Source organism: Alligator sinensis, unplaced genomic scaffold (genome assembly GCF_000455745.1).
Source record: "Alligator sinensis unplaced genomic scaffold, ASM45574v1 scaffold12_1, whole genome shotgun sequence".
Taxonomy (NCBI): Eukaryota; Metazoa; Chordata; order Crocodylia; family Alligatoridae; genus Alligator; species Alligator sinensis.
This window is the reverse complement of record NW_005841973.1, coordinates 3,016,757-3,041,182: the sequence shown is the minus strand read 5'-3', so window position 1 is coordinate 3,041,182 and position 24,426 is coordinate 3,016,757. Positions and strand designations below refer to the sequence as shown.

At 50.6% G+C, this 24,426-nt stretch overlaps 1 protein-coding gene across 1 annotated transcript; it reads left to right on the top strand.

Annotated features, from left to right (window-relative positions):
• Positions 1 to 2,122: 2,122 nt before the first annotated feature.
• SPR (sepiapterin reductase) lies at positions 2,123 to 9,614 on the top strand. The gene is made up of 3 exons (XM_006020921.3): positions 2,123 to 2,478; positions 6,183 to 6,473; positions 8,536 to 9,614. Exons 1-3 carry the CDS (start codon positions 2,151 to 2,153, stop codon positions 8,724 to 8,726), a joined length of 810 nt encoding a protein of 269 aa, XP_006020983.1. The 5' UTR covers positions 2,123 to 2,150; the 3' UTR covers positions 8,727 to 9,614.
• Positions 9,615 to 24,426: the final 14,812 nt, after the last annotated feature.

Below are 24,426 nucleotides of genomic sequence, written 5' to 3'. Positions count from 1 at the left end.
AGGACTAGCCGACCATGGGGTGGAAATCCTCCTTGAATTGAGGACTAGCCGACCATGGGGTGGAAATCCTCCTTGAATTGAGGACTAGCCGACCATGGGGTGGAAATCCTCCTTGAATTGAGGACTAGCCGACCATGGGGTGGAAATCCTCCTTGAATTGAGGACTAGCCGACCATGGGGTGGAAATCCTCCTTGAATTGAGGACTAGCCGACCATGGGGTGGAAATCCTCCTTGAATTGAGGACTAGCCGACCATGGGGTGGAAATCCTCCTTGAATTGAGGACTAGCCGACCATGGGGTGGAAATCCTCCTTGAATTGAGGACTAGCCGACCATGGGGTGGAAATCCTCCTTGAATTGAGGACTAGCCGACCATGGGGTGGAAATCCTCCTTGAATTGAGGACTAGCCGACCATGGGGTGGAAATCCTCCTTGAATTGAGGACTAGCCGACCATGGGGTGGAAATCCTCCTTGAATTGAGGACTAGCCGACCATGGGGTGGAAATCCTCCTTGAATTGAGGACTAGCCGACCATGGGGTGGAAATCCTCCTTGAATTGAGGACTAGCCGACCATGGGGTGGAAATCCTCCTTGAATTGAGGACTAGCCGACCATGGGGTGGAAATCCTCCTTGAATTGAGGACTAGCCGACCATGGGGTGGAAATCCTCCTTGAATTGAGGACTAGCCGACCATGGGGTGGAAATCCTCCTTGAATTGAGGACTAGCCGACCATGGGGTGGAAATCCTCCTTGAATTGAGGACTAGCCGACCATGGGGTGGAAATCCTCCTTGAATTGAGGACTAGCCGACCATGGGGTGGAAATCCTCCTTGAATTGAGGACTAGCCGACCATGGGGTGGAAATCCTCCTTGAATTGAGGACTAGCCGACCATGGGGTGGAAATCCTCCTTGAATTGAGGACTAGCCGACCATGGGGTTGAAATCCTCCTTGAATTGAGGACTAGCCGACCATGGGGTGGAAATCCTCCTTGAATTGAGGGCTAGCCGACCATGGGATAGAAACCATCCTCGAATTGAGGGTTAGCTGACCATGGGGTAGAAATCATCCTTGAATTGAGGGCTAGCCGACCATGGGGTAGAAATCCTCCTTGAATTGAGGACTAGCCGACCATGGGGTAGAAATCCTCCTTGAATTGAGGACTAGCCGACCATGGGGTAGAAATCCTCCTTGAATTGAGGACTAGCCGACCATGGGGTAGAAATCCTCCTTGAATTGAGGACTAGCCGACCATGGGGTAGAAATCCTCCTTGAATTGAGGACTAGCCGACCATGGGGTAGAAATCCTCCTTGAATTGAGGACTAGCCGACCATGGGGTAGAAATCCTCCTTGAATTGAGGACTAGCCGACCATGGGGTAGAAATCCTCCTTGAATTGAGGACTAGCCGACCATGGGGTAGAAATCCTCCTTGAATTGAGGACTAGCCGACCATGGGGTAGAAATCCTCCTTGAATTGAGGGCGAGCCAACCATGGGGTAGAAATCATCCTCGAACTGAGGGCTAGCTGGCCATGGGATAGAAATCATCCTCAAATTGAGGGCTAGCTGACCATGGGGTAGAAATCCTCCTTGAATTGAGGGCTAGCCAACCATGGGGTTGAAATCCTCCTTGAATCGAGGGATACCCGGCCACAAGGCAAAAATCATCCTCAAATCAAGGGGCAGAAATCATCCCCAAATTGAGGGCTTGCTGACCATGGGGTTGAAACCATTGTGAAATCAAGGGATAGCTGACCTCGGGGTAGAAATCGTCCTTAAATCGGGGGGACCGCCAACCATGGGGTAGAAATCATGCTCGAATCGAGGGACAGCTGGGGTAGAAATCATCCTTGAATCAAGGGCTAGCCAACCAGCTGTTTCTCTCCCGTGCGGGCAGGGCCACCCCAGACCCACAAGACCCAGACCTTCCGCCTGTTGTCTGCTAAACCGGGGTAAACCTGCAGCCGCCCCCCTCCCTCGCTCCCACCCACCCACCCAGGCCGGCTGGATCCGAGGCCCTCCGAACGCCGGGGCGGAGCGGCACACTCGCAGCCAATGGGACGGCGCCGAATGTAGCAGGCGGTGTGTGAACGTTCCACGGCCCATTCACAAGTCGGGCCGCCACGTGGTGCCCACAACCAGCCCCGGATGGCGGCGCCGGGCGGAGCGGGGGCCCTCGGCTCGCTGGGCCGGGCGGCCTGCGTGCTCACCGGTGCGTCCCGGGGCTTCGGCCGCAGCCTGGCCCTGCTGCTGGCGCCCCGCTTGGCCGCTGGCTCTGTGCTGGTGCTGGTGGCGCGGGCGCAGGGGGCTCTGGAGGAGCTGGCGGCCGAGCTCCGTGGCTCTTGCCCCGGGCTGCGGGCGGAGTGTGTGCCTGCCGACCTGGGCACGGCTGCCGGGCTGCAGCGGGTGCTGGGCGCCGTGCGGGATCTGCCGGGGGAGGCTGGGCTAGAGCGGCTGCTCCTCGTCAACAATGCGGGTAAACCCTCGAGCCTCGTGGGGAGAGGTGGGGGGGTGCAGGTGGTGAGGGGCGTGGGATCCTGGTGGGGCTGGAAGGGACCTCCAGGGCTCGCATCCAGGCCCTTGGCTGGGATGACATACTTGGGGCTGGTCCTGCTTGGAGCAGGGGGGTGGACTAGATGCGACCCCCTGAGCTCCCTTCAGCCCTCACTGTCTGTGATTGTGGGACAGGATCAAACCTTGTCTAGTTGGGGCCTAAAAACCTCCAAGGATGGAGAGTCCACCACCTCTCTGGGGAGCCTGTTCCAGTGCTTCACCGCCCTCCTCGTGAGAGAGTTTTTCTTAATATCCAACCTCAACTTGCCTTGCTGCAGCTTGAGCCCATTGCTCCTTGTCCTGTCATCTGCCCCCACTGAGAAGAGCCCAGCTCCATCCTCTGTGCAGCCCCGCTGCAGGGAGGTGAAGGCTGCTATTCAATCCCCCTTTGGTCTTCTCTTCTGCAGACTCAATCAGCCCAGTTCCCTCAGCCTCTCCTCATTAGTCCTATGCCCCAGCCCCTGAACAGTTTTCATTGCCCTCCACTGGACTCTCCAATGTGTCCACATCCTTTCTGCAAGTGGGGGGGGGGCACAGCTGGACACAGGACTCCAGATGTGGCCTCCCCAGTGCCGAGTAGAGGGGAAGAATCACTGCCCTTGAAGCCCAACTATCCTGTACAAACCATAATCTAAACTCCTTAACCGTCAACCCTGACATAAGAGACATAATACCCCTGATCTGCTGTAGGAAAAGCAGGGGAGCTATGGCACCTGACATCCTGTTTCTATAAAAGGTTGTTAGTACACCCTGCAGAGATCCCATGTAGAGGGCTTGCCCCCTGCTACAGAGGAAGGCAAACCCCCTGAGTTCCTACCGATCTGGCCTTGGGTAAAATCCTTTCCTGACCCCAAATATGGCCCATATCCCTGTTGTGTGCCAGTATAAAAACAGACTCATTTTTGTCTGGGAGTTTGTGACGACTTCAGTGGAAGATCTGGACTTTAGACTGTAAGCTGTTCTGGGTAGATGTTGTGGTTTCATTGGTTTGTCCAACACTTTGCACAATAGGGCTGTCAATCCTGATTGGGGCTTCTTAGTCCTGTTGCAATTCAGATAATCACAAGATAGCAAGAAGTAAAAGTGAAAAAGGAGTGGTAGTTTTTGCAACAGAAGCAATGGGTGATTTATGCACTAGAAAGATTGGTTAACGATAATGCTCTACTTGCTCACAGATTGCAGTCCTTTCGAGCGGATAGAAAATCCGTTCCTTCCTCTAACTTTTGTATCTCAAGTCAGGGTGGGTTAGGCCACGGAGTGACCCATGACTGCCAAAAAAAAAGACTTTAAATTCAAAGCCAGATAGATCAATGAAAAGCTCTTCTTTAGCAATCCCTCGTAGTCGAGGGTGGTCATCTTCCATGACTGTCTTATCTGTGTGTCTGAAGATGACTGATGAGGCCTATCTGGGATTGACAGGCTCTGCTCAGATGTGTTTCCGTGTTTGGTGGGTGGCGCTGGATTCCCGGTTCGGACCGTGACGCACTGTTTCTGCCACTCCTGCTTTTCCATCTCTTGTTCTTGTTGTGAGGTTTCAAAGTACTGAGATCTCTGCAGCAGACTTCCTGCATTTGGGGCGGTTCCAGGCAATCCTCTCCCTCGAGCTGACATCAGTGTTGCATTTTTGTTTTAAGGTGGCCTTGAGGACATCCTAGAAGCATTCTCTCTGCCCTCCTCTGGAGGTACGCCTTAGCTGAGCTGGGAGAATAAAACTTGCTTCGGGAGTCTGGAATCAGACATCCGGATGACATGGCCGGCCCAGCGAAGTTGAAAAACACTTCTAACATTAATATGAAGGAGGACATCTGCAGAGAGTTTTCAAGTGACACCTTGTAACCTTGGAGTTACATTAAGATCATACTTTCATTTTATATTCTTTTTCCTCTATATTGGTATAAATCTTATTTGCTCTCTCTATCGATAAGGCAGTGGGGAGAGTGTTTTTTTCCCCCTCTCAGTTTACGAAGTGACATGGAAACGCTCCAAATTTGGAAGTGAAACTAACAGTGCGCAATGAGGCTGTAATCCCAGCAGAAATGTGTGAGCCGTACTAAATAGACTCCTACTTAATGAGCAGGTGTCCTTCAGTAGTCCTACTCTCGGTAGTAGAATAAATGTGTGTGTGTGTGTGTGTAATTATATACACATTAATATGAAAGAGGGTAGATATATGCAGAGAGTTTTCAAGTAACACCTTGTAACCTCAGGGGTACTAAAACTTTAAGATCATCTCTCTCATATATGTGTATGTGTGTGTGTGTATACACACACGTACGTAAGCATAACCATAAATATATATATAAAATATATATATGGTTTTCAAGTGACACCTTGTAACCTCAGGGGTGCTAAAACGTTAAAATCATCTCTCCCATATATATATAATAAGCATAACCATATATATGGTTCAGAGAGAGTGAAAATAAATATCCTGGCAGCTGGCCACGTGTTCCTGGGGAACCAAGAGTCTGGATGCAGGGACCCTAGTCTAGTCACCCAGGTAGGTGAATGCAGAGGGTTCTGTTCTTATGACCACAGTCTCTTCCCTGCCACACGACTGGAGCCTGCTGAGGGTCACTGGAAATTGCTTATACACATCTGGGCTTTGAAAAGGCTGCAGGAACCAGAATCCAACATAGAAGCCCTGTAAGTCCCATTCAAAGCCTGTTAAATCAGGGAAAAGAGCCCTGCTGACATCAATGAGGTTTGAAGCTTCCCTGTTACTCCTGAAGTAATGAGTCTCTGGACTCAGCTCCAGCCTGCGTTAGCCAGAGGAACTGAGTAAATCCATGCATGTCTTCACTAGTACTATCATAGCAGTAAGGAGGGGCTGTGCTTAGATCTTGCACTGTTGGCTGGCATTAAATTGTTAGGAACAACCTTATTTCAGAAAGATGCCTGCATTAATTTTATCTCTGGGCACCTTAGTGGCAAGCTCTCAAGGGAGCACTGCAAATGATCCTGCTGCCAGAATGAGAAGGCTGATTGATGGGCAGAAGAAGAGAGATGCCACTGCTGGTCTCTAGACAATATAGACTGAATGCGGGACTGGACGTGAACTGTTGAGTTTGCTTCTTGACTGTGCCATGGAGTCTGGCCGTTTCCTTCACATCAAAGCCAGCAGTTGCCCTCCACCAACATAGCTGCCTTGGGGCAAAGCCATAGTAAACAATAATTCTTGCTCTTTTCTTACGACTAAGATAAGTGGCAACAGTTCAAATAGCAGCTTTGCTGGTCTCAGCTAGGACTTTGCATTGGTGGGTAGGTGGTAGGATTCGAGGGGGCATCCTAGGTTGTTCTTTCCAGCCCCTTGCTAGTACAGACAACGACATCATATCATTCCTTCTGCAAATTCCTCAAGCTCCTCTGCTCTGCTCATGGTGCAGGTACGTTAATGACCATGACGGGCAAATCCCTACTATAGACAAGGCTTCTGTATGTGTATGATATTGAACAAGTCCACAAGGTAAGATCACATAACTTGCCTCATTTCCTTCCTCTGCACAAATTAAAAGCACTGTACAGGACTATGGTAGAGTGGATTTAGTTAACCTCTTTTCCATACTCAGCGGGTATCAAATGCTGTGCAAATGTCACATGCGTGGTAATGTTTTTCCCCATTCCCAGGGTCTCTTGGAGACATTTCCAAATTCTTTGTGGATTTTACCAGCCCGGATGAAGTCAACAGCTACTTCGCCTTCAATGTCACCTCGGCGCTTTGCCTCACCTCCTCTATCCTCAAGGCCTTTGGAAAACGCCCCGGTTTGCACAGAACAGTCGTTAACATCTCTTCGTTGTGTGCCCTGAAGCCCTTCAAGAGCTGGACGTTGTATTGCACTGGAAAGGCCTCGCGGGACATGATGTTCCAGGTCCTGGCACTCGAAGAGCCAGATGTTCGAGTTCTCAACTATGCCCCAGGTAAGCTTTGCCTTCCTTGTGTCCTCCACAGAGCCCCTGGCTCTGAGTGCCAGTGCTGGGCACTTGATGTAGATGACTTACACCACTTTGCCTTGGTGGAGAATCAGAGCCATTGAGTGTTGCGAATGCAGGAGAAACGTGGATCTGCTACAGGAAGACTGGGTAGGCATGTGCTGTTTCACAAAAAAACAAAAAGCAGTAGAAAATAGCCATCCGGCCAGTTCTAGGAATCTCTTGGGGTTTCTTACTGCTTTCCTTCCTGTTCGGTGTATATTGATTTTTATTTTTAAGAAGAACTTCTCCTTTAGCTAGAACCGCTTTTCATTTGTAATAAATACGGACATAAATAAACCATGTGCTCGTGGAACTGGCCCTGTGCTGGGTCAGGAGTTCCTCAACCTATAAAAGGGGAAAGGGAAAAAAAGCCAGGAGCGCAGGCAGAAAAAAGACACAGGCGGTGACCATTTAGGTCCTTCAAATGGTTATAGGTCATGTGAGGGGTCATCAGTAATTCAGCTAACGCGTCCCCTCTTATTGCCACCTCTCTAATTGTATTGACTCGGCTTTCTGAAGTGTTGGACTGGTCGTTTGCTCTCCTTTTCTGATAACCTGCTCCCCAGTAACTGCAGGCCCGACTCTGTTCTGGTTGACTCTAGAATAAGAGCTTGATTCATTGATCTCCATAGGAAGTCTTCCCATAGCTTCAGTAGTTCATGTGTTGTTTCCCCCTGCCCCCTCCTTCCTGTTTTTTGAAGCATTGGGATGTTGACCACTGCTAGGGTTGGGGAGTGGGTGGGGAGAGCAAAAGTTTATTTGGGGGCATTGATGTCCTTTCCCATACCCTTAGGGTAGGGGGATTGTCCTGTGGCAATTCTCCCACCCCCCAGGGGCTTCATGCACCCCCAGGGCGGGGAATCACTGCAATGGCAATCCTCCAGCCCCAAAGGTGTGTGAGGTGCCCCCACAGCTGGGGTCCCCTCAACTGGGGTGTGTAAGGGAGCCTGCTCCTTGCCAGTGCAGAAGGAGCAGGATCAGACTCCCCCTGCACCAGCAATAAGGCACGATGGGATATAACGTGCAATTGCACAATCACGCCCCTTGCCATGCATGTGTGGCATAGCAGCAGGCGTGATTGTGTGAATTGTGTATTAGATCCCGTCACACCTTTACCTGCCCATGTAGAGGGGCCCTAGAGTAGATTTGGGGGGTTTGAGGGTTTCTTTTGACAGCCCCTGTTCTCATGCAAAGCAAATACTTCAATGGAGTAGATGTAGAAGCAAGCTTTATTAGAATTTCCAATTATGATTATTTCTAACAAAATAGCACAGTATATACCTGTGTATCCTTGTATGACCCAAGTAGAAATAAGCAGTCTTACAACTTAGAAGCTCGACATCTTAAAATCTTAAGAATTGCTCACAGGTGGCTAGCCTGCTAGGGGGATCTTACCCAAATTTGCTACGAGACATGGGATCTTCCTTATTTCTGCAGACAGGAACCTCAGCAAAGGAAGCCAGAAGAATCTATCTCAAAGCAATGAGCCTCTTTTTATCCACTTTTCCACATTTCTTGATAGCACCTTTGACGCATGTGGTCAGGAAGGAGATGCTCTTGTGTCACCCTTTTGGTCAGCTGGAACGTACTGACCTGAACCCTTAATAGAGATTTGATGCCCTAAGATGGGTTAGTCTTTTCAAGAAGTTTCTCTCACCTATGACTCGGTTCCCTTTACACTGCTTCTCGTAGCCTCACCTATGCTAGCGTGGTCTAACGTAACATAGCTAAAAGCTTACCAAAGGTGATATAATGCAAGCTAAAAGACTTCCAACTTAACACAAAGGTCTGAATGGCCCAGAAGGGCTCTTTTAATCCTAGGTTCCTAGCAAAAGCAAGTGTAGGGCCTCTGACTTATCTTCTGTGCAGAGAATTGAATTTGGCTTAATGACTTTACCTCTATTTCCCCCGTATTCGAGATGCCCCAGCCAACCAGGTACAGAATATCCCAATGATTGACAAGTCCAGCCCTCCACGTGTCACATGACTCTTTCCTTACCTCCTATAGGTCCTCTGGATACAGACATGCAGGAGGTGGCTCGCACCAGGACGGGAGATGCTGAATTGCGCCAGTTCTTCCTTGACCATAAGGAGAGCGGGCAGCTGCTGGACTGCAGCGTGTCCGCCCAGAAGTTAGTGACCCTTCTGCTGGACGACACGTTCAGCTCTGGGGCGCACATAGACTTCTATGAAAGCTGAACGTTCACCCTCTTTGCTTCTCTCCCCAACACTGAGTTTTCTGCTTCTTAGTTGCCTGTAAAACACCTACTTTCCTTTGTGCAATGGGTTTGAATATCTGTGTCACAGTGGAGCTGCAGCTCTTAGCGGTTTTCATAGCATCTTTCATCTGAGGGTCTTGGGGGTTTGCAAATACGAACTAAACCTCCCAGCAGCGCGATTGGGGTGGGGAAGACTTATTCTGTCCTTTGTGACAAACAGAGGCAGAGAATGGCTGCTTATGGCCAGAATCAGCAAAGTCTGATCTCTGTCCTGAGGAGCTGGCAAACATCCAGTCCTCCAGCTGCTCTGCCTGGGTGAGGCATCCTTGAGGTCAGTGCCCCCCTGCACAGAACAGTGTATGGGATTGGGGATTTAAAGGCAGGTGGAAGAGACACAGAGATGTTTGCGAGGGAAGTGGAGGATTGGGGTAACAGAGCTATACTCTCTAGTGGCACATGGATAGAGAGCGACATATCTACAGACACTACAGGGCTTTGCCGGGAACGCCCGTTCTGCCAGCAAAGCTGAATGCATCTTCACTCAGCACGCCTCTTGGGTGGCAGGTGTGGTGATCAGAGCTGCATTGCTTTCAAATTCCTTATCTTCAGTCCCTGCCTCTTTTCCTTCCACTTCAGGCTTTTAGGCGTGTTGAAGATATCGGTCATGCCCTCTTTATGCCCGTCTCTTCCTCCGTGCTTCGGGTGTCATTCCAAAAAGAGTGGAGCCGTGTGCCTTCAAAATTGCTTTTTTGTGATCAGACTCTTACTGATTTGCATTTCCTCCATGTACCATTGCTGAAAGTACATGTACCGAAACATGTACCACTGCTGAAAAAATAAAAAAAAGAGGAGGTTCTGGTTCTTGGTCTTCGCTGCATGTGGTCTGGATGGATGCTGTGTTTTCCTGAATCTGCAGACAGTTCGGAGCAATGGCTCTGAACGACCGGTGTAGCCTGAGGCATGGTCACGTAGCATGGCAGCAGCTGGGCAGCACCTGGACTAGTGTGAGCGGCCGGAGCGGTTAGAGTGACCACCTGGGCTTGCAGGACTAGGAAACAAAGGGAAGGCAACTGCAAGGATGTAGGGGCTGTAGGGGAGCAGGCTGGCTTACAAAGGACTTGCCCCGAGGTTTAAGGGGTTGTTACAGCCATTCCTTGAGCTGTTACGGGGCACTGAGGAGGGCCTTGCTCCTTTTCGGGCAAGATGGTAGGCCCAGTGCCCTTGGGGTGTGTTTGGGTGCTAGTGTGGTAAGGCGCTTCAGGGGATGGACTCTGATATCTCTAATGTATAGAGATATATATAGTGGTGTTTCCTTTTAATCATGCTAAAGGTGGATTTGGGGTTACTTTTTTAATCTGAAAATTGGGGATTTTTTTTTTTATCAGAAAACCAGGATCTCTGCTCATAACTCCCCAGCTATAAAGGAGGCAGGAGCAGATCTCTGCAGAGGATCTTGTCAGGCATAAGCAGTCTTTTTGACCCTTAGGTCAAACATAACGTAAAGCTTACCAAAGGTGCAAAGTGCTGTTTCACTCCTACATTTTTGACTTGAGTCCGTCAGAACCGACTCAAATGCCACCTCTGTTTTGGAGGCTCCTGCTACACTTTATATCTATTGCACAATATTGCTCCAGCCATGGAGCCAAGGAAGGTTTGTAGTGAGCTTGACCGTATCATTATTAATTTCTTTGTTAATGAAGCATAAACCTAGGACACCACTGGATTGGAAAGAATCATATTTGGAACAAGCTGGGAAAGGTGCTTGCTTATGGCATTTACATTCACTGGGCACTTTGCATTATACACAGTCATAACTGGTTTTCCTAACGATGTTTCTCCCTTCACATACAATGCAAGCTGTTTTAATGAGGAGTGACTGCTGGGACCAGCTTCTGCCTCTTCTTTCTTGGTGACTGAATTTCAGTCATTTGAGCGTCGGGGGAAAGCAGTCCGTATTATAGTATTGTTTTTTTTCCATGCACACAGCACTCGTGGGTGAATACTTCACCAAGGACAAAACAAAGCAGGGGCCAGTTCAGCCAAATTATCCCCCCCCCCATCACCAAACGATGAGGAAGGAAGCCACTGGACACTGCAAATTCTGCAGCACAGTCTCCAGAATCACTATGTGGAGGTGGGGGTTGGCTTTTTATTTTAAGAATAAATGAATTCATAACACAAACAGGGCTATTTCTCTTTTTCAGCCTTTTTTTTTTCCCCCTGAGGCATGCAAACCCCACCATATTCCAGCATCCCTAGCCTTGCTCATTCCTTTTAAGATCCGTGTACCAAGCACCGTCACCTATAACAGAATCAAAATCCTGGGTTTGGGGTAGGGGGGAGTTTCTCCCATTTCAAGTCAGTCAAATCCCTCCGGGTAACACATATCAGGTGGGTGTTTCTCAGAGCATTTAACCTGCTAGAGATCAGCATTAATGTCCAGGGGAGGTGAATTGGGCAGGTCACACCTGCCGCTGGTCCTGTCGGGCATACTCTGGATGCTACAACCCTTGTCTACTGTTGCTGCAATCCAGGTCACACTCCTGCTCATTATTTCGGAGGATGCCAAAACCTCTAGCTTTGGATTTCCCCAGGGATTTGTTTCCTGATCCTGCTGAGCTTTGGTTGTGGACCTTGGCGTGCAGATTATCCCTTGGACTTGGTACCTTAGCATCTGATTCTTGGCTTGTGACCCTGACCTGTTTTGGACTCTGCCCCTGGATTTCCCTTTGGACCTGGTAATTTGGCTCTGACCCAGCCCCTGGCCCTTGCCTTCTCTCTGGCCTAACCATTAGGTCAGGCCACCTATGACCTGGTCCCGAATGTATCCAGACTCACCCCTTTATTGGAGTTTGGCTTTACAATAAGGTAACATGAGTGCGCTGGATTGCACTGGATTACACCTACAAACAATCAAACTAAAGCATCACGGCGGCAGCAGCAGCTGTCAGATCTCAGGTGAAAATGCTATGTTATATCCCACGTCTGGGTTTGGTCCTACCTTCCCACTACCAGCAACGTTGAGGCCCTCTCTGCTATTGCACAAATAGGGCTGAAAACGTCTACTGGATTTCCACACAGCTTGGAGGCCTGGCCCCATTCTTTCTCCTGGACGCTGCACTACATGAAAGCAGTGGAAAGTTTTTGCATCCACCCAATCTTGCTGTCCCGCGGTCGTGCAGTTCAGCTGCCACCCCGTGGTGACTTCAATAAAGTCTCCATTTACCCGAACGCCCAGAGCATCTTGGTGAGAGAGGAGTCTGTGGGCAAGGGGTGGCAAAAGAAATGAGTTCCTGTGCACTTTGCTATTTGGTTAGCAATGGCAAAGATGCCCGGAGTGAAGTTTGTGCAGCAGTTTCCATTACAAGTCCCTGTTTCCAAAGGCTTATAGCAGTGGCAGACCTAGGCTGGTGTGCACTACAAAGTGCTGCCTGCGCAGCTGTGGGTAAAAACAGGTGTGGGATATCTTCTGGGACAAAGCCTTTTAATCTGGGCTTCTACAGACTACAAACCCATTGTCCCAATTGTGAAGCATCCAAGGTAACTTTTTCCTGGGCCAGTTGAGGCTAATTTGAGTTAATTGCCATTCATTCCAGGAAAAAGCTGCCTGTGCAAAGTGCTGTTTCACTCCTACATTTTTGACTCGGGTCCGTCAGAACCGACTCAAATGCCACCTCTGTTTTGGAGGCTCCTGCTACACGTTATATATATTGCACAATTTAACTGGTTAATTGCACCATACATTTAGACTGGCCACACATGCAAAGTAAGGCAGGCTATGAGTGCAAAGTAATTATCACACAACCAATTGAACTGGTTAAATTGCACAGTAAATCAAGACCAGTCACAAAGTAATTATCAATCAATTAAAAACAGCTATTCAGGTATAAAAAGAGCCAAGCAGCTATAAAATTAGTGCTTGAACATGTGTCACAACTCTAGAGCTGACTTCTATCCGGCTGTAATTTGAAGGTGTAGCAGGGCCTTTACCGTCGGTCAGCTGGGCGTGCAAGACGAGCATGCTGCCCTATGTAACATCTCACCTGGGGCTGTGCTGCCATTGCCATGCTCATGGCAGCCCTCTGATACTCGCAAGCTGTAACCTTGCCAGCTCACATGAATTTGTTGTTGGCAAGTCTGGATTTTGGCTAGTGATGCGGTCAGTCTGATCTCACACAGTTTCAGCCCTGTCTTGGGGAAAACGCCGTTCTGGCTGCAGCGTCTTAACTCTTAATGTGAGTGTATCGCTGCATGCTCCTAAACAATTAGACGTGACTCAGGGTTTGCAGTACAGAGACCTCAGCCTATCGAACCTAAGGGGGACAAGCACCCTTAAAAGTCTCAAATCTATTTATTTTCACACCGGGTGTAATTAAAGCATGGAGCTGATTGCCACGAGATGTTGTGGATGCTGGCAGCTTAACCAGATTCAAGAAGGGACTTTCTTGGGGGAAAGGGCCATCAGCAGCTATTGAGCATGGGAGTTAGGGGTATGGCCTCTGAATCAGAACCTCCTAGACCAGGGCTTCCCAACCGTTTCCTCAGCACGACCCCATTTAAACCCGGGACATTTTTTCTGACCCCCAAAACAATACGGACAAGATCAACACATCATAAATATGGCACTACAATGTTTATGCTCTTTATATTTTTCATTAAAAACATTTTCACTCATTTTAACTGTTGCATATTGATAAGCAGGAAGTGTATTCATCATAATCGGTCTACACTCTCAAGCACCTTTGCAGCCCCATTTTTTATCGTTGCGACCCCAAATGGGGTGGTGACCCCAAGGTTGGAAACTGCTGTCCTAGACCCTAAATGCTGGAGGCTGCAAGTGGGAGAGGAGCAGTGGAAAGCCCTGGTCATCCCCTGTTCACTCTCTCCTTCAGCATCCGCTCTGTGCCCCTGTGATACAGAAGAGGGGACAAGATGGACCTATGGTCCGACCCGTGAAAAGCCGGGTCTTATTTTCTTGTGTTCAGCACTGAAGAGAGCTCAAAGGTGACTCTCAGAAATAAAGGCCTGAAAAATGGGAGACATAACTTTCTCAGTTCATCTCGTGTATCAAGGAGAAGGCTGGAAGGAGACTTGATCCATGCATAGGCACTTGTCTGTTGGGGACTTTGCAACCCTGCCATAACCAGACAGAACTGCTGAAGGAGGAAGTTAGATGCATTTACCTTGAAATGAGGTGCATGGTTCCTAGCTGCGAGGATAACTCAATGTTGGACCAACTCACTGTGCTGAGAGTGAAATCGCCATCACTTGGAGTCTACGACAAGCTTGCCTTGCTTGTTAAAAGATAGTCTTCAACTGATCTCCTGGGAGAAATCCCAATTCCTCTGTGTGGGGTTGGGGTAAGATGTATGGTTGTGACAGGCTCTTCTGTTCGGGGATGGAGGAAGAGCTATACAGATTTGGGGACCAGAGCTAGACATGGCCCTGGGCTGCAGTGAGACTACTTGAGTGGTGGATCTCATTTAAACCTTTCATAGCCCCACGGAAGTAGAGACTGGAGAGGTCACTTAGTCCAACCCAGGATCAACTAGACTCAAACCTTTTTCAATGAAGAAATGCTTGAGAAGACCCATGGACCACAAGTTTCCCCTCCTGCAGCTGAAAAGCAAATGCTTCCCTGCCTTTCAGGCATGGCATGGCAAGGTTCACTGCTGTATCTGCTCAGGGACAGTATGGATGATGAGATTGGCATTTGGACCCGAACTGAACCCAACTCTTGCTGACTGGTCCCAGTCCAGAGATCGCTGGTTTAGACCAACGTGTAGCCTGGCCTTTGGTTTCAGTCTGAGGTAGAAGGTATTGAAATGTTGAGCCTGGAGGTGACAGGGGCATGATAGATTGCTGGATTGGAGGAGAGCAGGGAAGTGGCTTTGTTCACAACTGTCCCTGGCCCATGTTGGGATCTGCGTGTCCTACTTCTGGAGAGGAGTCTGGCAGGATTCAGGCTACTTTGAAACACCAAAACCCCCTGCAAATTAGGAGGGAGCAATTAGAGGTTTCCAGCACCTCCTTAGATGGCTCTGAAAAGAGCAAATTCCAAATTCATGTGTGTTGGGTGCTGATTCCCACTGACGGGATGCGACCTGGGTCAAACGAACCCTTGGAGACCTCACGTTCATGTCTGAGTATTGCAAACACCAATACTCTTGGCATCTTTGCAAACATCTCCCCTGCTCCGACTCTCACGTGGATGAAATGGTCTGGATGGAGAATCCTGGCACCTTGTGGGTACCCAGCCGCTATCTCCTGGGATAAGGGAGCAGTGATCACCAGCAATAGTTCCTGTACCCCATGGTGCCATTTGCAAAGTGCTTGGAAAAGTGCATCCAAAAAAGCAATGTTTCAGGGATTTATTTGGTAGCCGCGTGGGTCTGAGACAAAAAGAAATGCAAAAATTTAGAACTCTTGGTTCAGAGATGATCCCTTTTATTAGACCAACTAAGACATTGCAAAAAAAAAAAAAGTCCGAAAGCTTGCAGAAAAAGACATTTTTTTGCAATGTCTCGGTCTAATAAAAGGGATCATGTCTGAACCAAGAGTTCTAGACATTTGCACCCCAAAAAAAGCAAAATATTTTCCTTCCTTTTCTGCCATTTGACATCTTGTCAGCAGGGGGCACCTCCGGACCAGGGAACAGCAGAGGCAGCCGCAAGCGCCCAAGTAACTGGCACTGGGACACAGGGGAAGCAACCCAGTAGGGAAGGAAGGAGAGTTGGGAACGGTCTTGAGTGAGAGAAATGGAGAAAAGCCAGCTCTGGAGGCTCATTGGAGAAGAAATGCTCTTTAGAGGGACAGCTCCCTAGGGGAAAAGGGTAGGAGAGTGCGGCGCTTACTGAGGGGATGGGGATGGCTTTGCATGGAAAACTAGGCTGTTGTTTTTAGTGCAAATACCCCAGGGAACCTGCCGTTGCTTTTGCCCTGTGGAAATGCATGGAAAACTAGGCTGTTGTTTTTAGTGCCAAGCCCCCAGGGAACCTGCCGTTGCTTTTGCCCTGTGGAAATAGGGGGACGCCTCTGTGAGCCGGATGCGGCTCTCAGCGTGCCCTATTGACTCACCCCCTGCTCTAGATGTGTCGCGGAAAGGGTGGTATTGTAGCTCTCACCACTGGGTGGCACGGCTCCCCCACCACTGCCTTTCCACCTCTGCAAACCGGGGTGCCAAAGCAGGGTCTCTGTTCCCAGGGGTTCCCTGCTCCCGCCTGAGCTTTCTAGGAGCCACTTGTTTCCCAGAAAGGCTGTAAACAAATGCACCACTTCCCCGGGCTCAGGGTGAGCATCCACCGGTGCTTCCCGGCTGGGTGCCTTGCCTTGGCGTAGGCCAGGCACAGGAGGCATGATAAGGGGGATTGGGTCCCATGCTGGCCTCTGTCCTGGTATTATCACTGAGAAGTCCCTGCCCAGCCCTGTGTTTCATCTGAGCTGGAAGGGGTTGTTAGCCTGTAAAAATGTCCGTATCTGATGACCGCAGTAAGCGAGCGAGGCCGTGTTACCAGCTCTTCTGCTTGTACAAGTTCCTGGAGATCTGGTGCTTAATCTTTAAGCTCCAGCTCCTGGAGTCATGAGATGACCTGAGGCACAAAAATAAACACACCCTGAGTTTCTAGCCCCGAGTTTCTTGGCAGGGGACCTTCTTGAAAGCCTTGAGGCCCAGAAAGTGAATAGCATGAATCCACAATATGGTTAAAAAACCCCAATTTGGAGTTTTCTTTTAATGCTGTTCCTGGGTTTCCTGGGCCTGGTTCCTGATTCTCAGTTGCTTGGGTTAGCAATGCCGGTGGTAGTCCCGTGTCCTGGGACAGGGTACAGCCTGCTGTGCAGATCGCACACAACCGTGGGTCCTCTTGCCCCTGCACTTCCAGACACCATCATGGCTGGATGTGTTGCTGGGCGGGCCCCATGCTCTTTTGTGGAGCATTGTCCTCTGGGAAAAGGGCATGGGGGTTAGAAGGAAATAAACATTATGAGTAAAAGAAGGATGTGCAAGGAAAAAATGGTCCAACATGACCACAGAGCATGGGTCATGGGCCTGGGGGTAGGAAAGCCTCCAAGCTCCCTGGGGAGGACTTCTGTGTTTCAGGAGCATCCCTTGAAGCCAGGACTCATAGTTTCATAGTAGTTAGGGGTCAGAAGGGACCTAAATAGATCATCTAGTCTAACCCCCCGCCACTGGTTGGAGCACACGCTGGGATCACACAACCCCAGACAGGTGTTCATCCAACCTCTTTTTCAATTTACCCAAGGTAGGAGCGAGGACCACTTCCTTAGGAAGTTGGCTTCTGGCAGCTTTACCCCTTTTAAAGCCTCCCCGGGCAGCTGAATGGTCTGTTGATGACCAAAGGCAGAGGCGGGGGCAGTCGGGGCAGCTGGAGCAGGGCAGCAGGGGGGAACTATGGAGCATGGCTGGAGGGACAGTCTTAAGGACTCAGGGGAAGAGTGGGGGAGATTGGGGGCTAAGCTTTGTGGAGGGGTCTTTCCGTATCATGGAAATTTAGGGCTCTGCTCCTAAACAGCCATGTGAGGCTCCAGCTGGTCTACAGTGAATAGTAGTGATGATGCAGGTGCTGTGCCATGGGGCTTTGCCCTGGGTATTCGGTGGCATCAAGACTGGAGCCCTCACCTGATAAAAGCAGGGAAGACTTTGTGCTGAAGACATCCTCTGTAACCTACCACTCAGCAATGGTAGATGGCCAGTAGCTGAGCTTCAGGACTTAGTCACGGGCTCCTGTGCTGCTGCATTGTGCAGGAACTGGGGAGTAGCCCTTTAAGAAGTCCAGGAGCCCTTGGAAGGTCCTCACTGGGTGTGTCTACACATGCATTTATATCGGTTTAAATTTACTGCACAGTAAATTACTGTCCAGTAAGTGAGAATAGGGTAGCATCTACATGTGCAGGCATTTTATGCCGGCTTAAATTTACTGCACGATAAATTACTGCGCAGTAAGCAGGACTAGGCTGGCATCTACACATGCAGGCATTAAAGTGCATTAATGCTGTGTATGGACTGACTTGGGACTAAAGTTCACACACACAGTGTTACTGTGCAATAAGGCAACGACGTGCATTACTCCGCAGTAACTAATCGGGTATAAATTTGATATCTGAATGATGCAAGTATCAAATTTACACTCAAGTCAGGATAAGTCTCCATCTTTATTGCACAGTGCAGGCGTGCATGTCTAGATGCATGCCAGTACCGTGCAGTTATTTTGGTTACTGCGCAGTAAATGCGCATGTGTAAATGCACCCCCTGTGTGCTATGTTGGTTAGTTTGTGGTACTAGACCTGGCACTCGCCATACGCAGTGTTAAGAGCAAGCCTGTTCCACCCTTTTTCTCCTCCACCACCCCCACCGCGGAAGCAAGCCCTGGGAGTTTGTTTGTCCAGCCGCGCTCCTCCGAGCCCGCAGCTCAGCTGCCTGCACCGCTGGGTCAGGTTTCCTGCGAGGGGGGCACAGAGACCCGCTGGAGACAGAGCAGCGTCTGGGCCTGGCGGAGATCAGCTCTCATTCCATCGCAGCGAGACGATCTTATCTACAAAGGGGGCTCGCAGCCTTTGGCCAAGGCCGGCTCCTGTTTGGGGCTCGGAGCCCCCTGCACGGTTCCCCAAAACAGCCACTGCTTTTTTCAGCTTCTCCATGTCTTCTTCCCCCTTTGGGAGCCGTGCAGAGAGGGGTGGCTTCCCCCCAGAAAGCCAGGTCACAACTCTTCCCCCCGTCAGATGGGATTACTGCCCTGCTAATCGCGCTGTTATCGAATGGAAGTGATGCTAAATGGTCTGACACTGTCAATCACTGGGAACAGCTGTCGCTCATGTGGGCTGGGGGGTCTCTTCTAAACTCTCCTGGCAACAGGCCGAACAGGACTGCGCTCCCTAGCAGGCACGGAGGGTAGGGGGGAGGGATGGAGATAAGTTTGTACCAAAATCCACCCCTCTGCGCGTGCAGTTGTTGCAGGCTGCAGCCCTGGCCTCCTCGGGCAGCTGGCCTGAGTTTGCAGTGATGGAAGTGTCCTGGCTGGTTTTCCAGCTTCCTCCTCCCTTCCTTCCCAGCTGTAGTTGCTCCCCTGTAGCTGCCCCCTGCCCGGGGGAGCCCGCAGAGCCCTTTCTCCTGCATTATGGAAATGAACTCAAGAGCTGTCGTCACTGCAAAGCAAACCTCCTGCCAAGCCCTCTCCCGCCCCTCTAATCACCGCCAGACTGGGACAGAGAAGACAGACAACTGGGAGGCCTCTGGGATTGCCAGCTACAAGAGCCATCTCCTCCTCTCCCTTTGTGCTGATGCTTTGCATTCCCTTTTGAAGGGTGTGGGTTTCCAAGAGACCCGGCTGGGGGAGGGATGAGAGCCAGCGTGGAAATCGTGCCTCAAGTGTGACTGAAGTGAAGCCAGGAGGATTCCCCCATCAGCCCGGACATCGCTTTCAGCTTCTCCCAGGCTTTCCCTTCTGTGGGCCAGACCACGGCTCCACCAAACTTCTGGGTCGGGGAGGAAGGCAGTCTAGAGGGAGTGTTGATTTAAAAGCCGTACGCAAGACAAGACAGCCGTGAGAGGTCTGTGTGCGCAGGCCTGCTGTTATCCCTGGTGAACAGTGGAGACAAAGCTGGAAGTCGAGCAATGCGGTTTAAGTTTTGTCACTAGCTGGACTGATTTCCTGTTTAACAGCCACTGCGATATGCCTCGTGGAAGCACCGTCCAGGCGTTTCCTTGGCCTGTAGGAACGGCCAGACTGGACCAGAGCCGGGGTCCATCAGGTGCAAGGTCCCCTCTCTGTCAGGGGCTAATACCAGGTGAACCTGGGGAAGGTGGAAGGAAGCCTATGGCAAGCAGTTATGGGGTAACCAGAAAAGATGCTGCTCAGTTAGTGGCTGACCCATGGCTTTTACCCCCTGGGTCTCTGCTTTTCCTTTAGACCGAGGCTTAAGTGCCCCAGCCACTCACTGGGACGGCCTTGGTGCTCAAAAGCAGGAAAGCAAGAGGGTGCCATTCACGATGTGGGGACAGCAACTCAGCAGCACCCAGTCCAAAGGGTTTGATTTGCAGGCCAGCTGTGTGACCTTGTAATCCCAGATCACCTGATAAACTGGGGGGAAGTCTGCAGGAGCGGTGAGCATGGTTCACGTAGCTCTGGGGTCTCAGAGACGGCTTGCGACAAGGATCCGGCTTGCCGAGCTGTACTATCCAGCCCTTCAAGCTCCGGCTGCACTGGACTTTGGTGGCTGGGCAAGGGGGGCAGCATTCATTGCCACGGCTCCTGGGACTGCAGCAATGAACGCTGCTGCGGCTTATCCCACCTCCAAATTTCCTGCCCTCAGGCAGGATCTCTAGAGCGGAGCTGTGTCCTCTGGGATTTTGGAGGGGAGAGAAGCCATTAGCTGCTGCAGCTCTGGGACCCACGGCAATTAATGCTGCCACTACAAATGCTACCACCCAGGCCACTCAGCGGGGCAAACGACACAGCTCATGCCCCAGATCTGGTCTGGGGTGAGTTTGATACCCCCAAGGTGGCTAAATGTGGAGAGATGCTCACACTGAAAAGTTTGCTGTAAGCAGTGTGGCCCAGGCCCCCCTCAGAGCCCAGACATGCCAACTCCCACCCCCTGCTCTCACCACTAGACACACTACCTCCTTCGGGCCCGTCTCGTGGGCTGCCAGCACAGCCACCTGACACCTGGAGACCGCAGCCTGGGCAAGGTTTGTTTTGCAAAGCAGCTGAAGTGGCTGCTGGGATCGGCCGAGCCTGAGTCCCCGCGGGGAACTGAGCCGATGAGTCTGCCTAAATCCCTGCCAAATCCTCGCGGTTGAAGCGCGAACTCTTCCAAATTAAAAACGGGGCACACGCAAATCTAGGCAGCTGACCCCATGCTGCCCTGGGGTCAGGGTGTCACCAGGCTGCGAACCAGTCTTGGCCCCGGCATATTAAATATGGGGTGAGGTGCTGGCTCCTCTTGCTACCAACAAGGCGGAGAAAATCCCAGCTGAGTTTTCTGTGCTGTTCGCAATAAATGCATGGCCGATTTCATTATTTCAAGGCCCGGTAGTCGGAGAAGCTGAGCATCTGCCTTGCCCCCTCCCTTCAATGAGGACCATGAGTGACCAGCACCTCTGAGTATCAGGCCAAAGGCAAAGGAAATCTTCCCTGATTAAAGAGCCCCTGGCAAGGTAAAAGGAATGGGCCAAGCACTCAGCTGCTATAAATGAGCATTGCTCCTTTGGAGCTAACAGGTGAGATTGGCAGAAAGTGGGCTCCCGTACCTACAATACCCCCACGCTGCTTGTCACAGCACCAAGCAGCCTGGAAGTTCAGACCTGGCCTCTTGCTATGGAGCCAGGAGCCGAGCCCTGGGAAGAGCAGGGGCTCCCAGGGTTTAAGGCTCCTGGTCTGCACTGGACCGGTTCTCTCAGGTGGACTGCTTCAGGGCCAGGACCCCAGGTTTTTTAGGGCTCTCCAGGGGATACCCCTCCCCACCCTGCCAGGTGGATGGTTCCAGGGCTGGTGGCTGCATTTTCTTTCCGAACCTTTTCTTGGATTGGATAAAAGACCTTCAAAGCCAATGTGTTTGGGACAAACCATTCCAGGCTCAACGAACCAAAATCTTCTGACGCAACTTTATTTTGTCAGAAAACTCCCCACCTACTCTTGCTTCTCCACAAAACCATGCACAACCTGAACTTCCGTATTTACTCCATTCTAAGATGAGGTTTCTCCCCTAGCTAACATGGAGAAAAAAGCCCCTTATCCCAGAATTGAGTGCAAGGGCAGTCGGGGAGCAGGTGGCTGCTGGAGTTTGGAGGCCAGCCCCTACCCAGATTATAACAAATTAATTAAGTTTCCATGTATAGACTCTATTTACTGGGGGGAGGGGTCATGTTAAGTTTGGAGTCATCTTAGATTTGAGTGAATACAGTAATAACACCTCATTCGTGTCTTCCCAAGCCTGAACACTTGCTGAGAGCATGTTGCACTCTTTATGACTATAAACTGCACGGCACTGGACAGTAGAGATGCAGATGCATACAATGCACCAATATAAAATGTGGTATGAAACTGGACTGAGTTAGCCATACAGGTGCAGCTCCATCAGGGCAGAAATCTTCCATCAAATACAAGCCTAGAGTCCGCAGCAAAAGGGACAAGGGGGCACCCAGGAAGAACAGTGCTTTCCCATCCTTTCTCTGGTCCTCTCTCCTTGGCCTCTTCTTGTTCCCTCCACTCATTTGTGGATGTCTTCTCATCTAATAAAAAGAAACCTAAACAACTGCAGGTTGTCTTTATTGCAGGAGAGCCTGCTGGTAATATATAACATGTGGTTGGTTAGTAAAGCAGAGACTCATAACAGATTAACTCAGTTTAGAGCAAAGGAGCAATCAGTTATCTGGTAAACTGTGCTGTTCCCCGTGACTTCAATGCCTTTAATGAGTGATTATTTAGTAGGCTATATTGAGGTTAATGGAGGCCCATTTCAGAAATGATCAGTTATTAATTAAACCATCTCAGGGCAAAGCTCCCACGTTCTTTTTCCAGGTCTGAATGTGTTGATTCGTTTCCCTCGGTACAGAGGGTCTCGTAGGCTTGGCTTCGGTCCAGAATTGGGAAGGAAGTTGCAAACATCATCAGTTCCATTTGCTTTTGTTTCCCCTTTGGTTGATGCTTTGACTTTTCTTCCCTGTTTGCTTTCTGGGCGGCAGTGTGGATGAAATTCCCCAGCATGTGCTCTGCAGGAGGTGGCCCTAGATGAGCCTGCCCCGAATCCAGCCTGGCAGTATGATCCTTGCTTTTGCACCACCCCATCCTACTGCACAGGTGTAACAAAGAGCTGGTCTCTGCTTCAGGGGCTCTGCAGTCCAAGCAATGTGTGAGTGAAAGCTATGAACACACCGGTGGACTGGCCAGGGTGATGCTGCCTTGTTCCCAGTGTGCATGTATGCCCTGGGGATATCACAACCCCCCCCAAAATTAATACCCCCTTTGCTGACAATCTCTGGATGGAGATGGAGCTCCAGGTTGGACTTGTAAAGACCTGGTTCCTCCCAGGGCCCAGATCCGATGAAGACCACCCTGTTGTCACTTGTGCTACAAACTGACAGGTGTCATCATCACTCTCCAAAGCCATCGAGGAGCAAAGCAGGGGCTTTTCCCACTTGAGGTGTAGCTGTAGCTCCACCGGCTGCCAGCATTAGTAGGCTTTTGTCTTCTCTGTGCCACTGGACGGTGATGCATCAGAGGCTCTCCCGGTGCATATTGCCCCCACCTGATGTGCACCAAGTTAAAAGTTGCAGAAGCATTGCCCAGCATTGGAAATGAACTGCATCGCTAGTGTCTGAGACAGACCCCGGAGTCTGAACCTGAAGTCCCTGTAGCCATGCTGTGTTACACCAGCCAAGCATACATGCAATAAATGCAGCTAAGCAGCCCATGATCACACCCCTCTGAACTCCTCGAGCATGGATGGGGCTTGTGGCAGCAGCATGCCATGGAGCAGCCTTCCTCCCAGCTCTTTATTTCAGCAGGTGAGACGCATCCGGGGTCTCTGCTCCAAGCCTCTCGCTGCGTGACGCCTGCCGGTCACTGTGTAACTAGACGGAGAGTAAATGAATGAGGAGGGCAACTGCAAAAAAACAGAGCCAAAGGCACCGGTGACCAAACCTGCCCATGTGTGTCTATGTTCACTGGGTCTTTGGTGCCACAGTTTCCACTCTCACCTGCTTCCTGTTAATCAGCACCTACATTACAGGACCTGACGGCTAATAGCTGGAGATAACAAAGGTGCATCCCCTGCTCTGCTCCCAGGGGCCTGGGCTGATGGCGCCTGCTCATCCTTCGCGGCTGGAAGGGAGCGCACGGGCCGCGGTGCACATCCCTTTGCAATGACCCCCTCCCTGAGCTGCAAACACAGAACAGCAGAAAGTCGAGACAGAGAATCGCAGCGGTGTTGTCTCATGTGCCTCCGGCCGGGCCAAAGTCCCGTGCTGTCTCAGGTGCAGAAGAGGCACCCAGGTCATCTGAGTGTCACACCGCCCCTGCCCTGCCTCCCCTCTCCGTCTGCAAAACGGAGGCAAAGACAAGGAAAGGGAGTCGTTTTGCCATGTCCAGGTGCCTGATGCGAGCGTGTGTGTCAGGCGAGCTGTATGCAACACTGGGTGCCATCGGTCATTTCTCGTGGGGGTGACACGGTGTATTCTGCCAAAACCAGACCATAGCACAAGGCTTTCTGAACTCAGTGCAAGTGAGAGTCCGTGGTGCAAGGAAGCGACAAGGCCTCCTTTCCTCCACCCTCTCCTGCTTTCTAGCAACCATCGTCCAAACTCCTCAACCCGTCTGTGAGAAGGACAACGGACAGCTTCTCTCTCCAGTTGCTTTCAATGGGCTTTTGCACCAGTCGCACAAAGCTTTGTTAACGGCAGGTAATAAATGCCGTTTCTCAAGCACCAAACCAGCCGTGGTCACATCCTTTCTAGAGAAGCATTATTGGCATCGTCTGCGTGAATCCAGATGCACGAGCATGGTTTGATCCAGAATTATTCGTTGCTGTGCTTTGTATTAGCACCAAGACATTGCAGCCATGGCCAGGACCCCCTTGTGCTCTTCAGTGCAAAATATAAGACATCTCCTGCCCTAAAGAGCTGAGGGAGTCAAAGGATGAGGGCAGGCGAGAAAGGAAGGCAC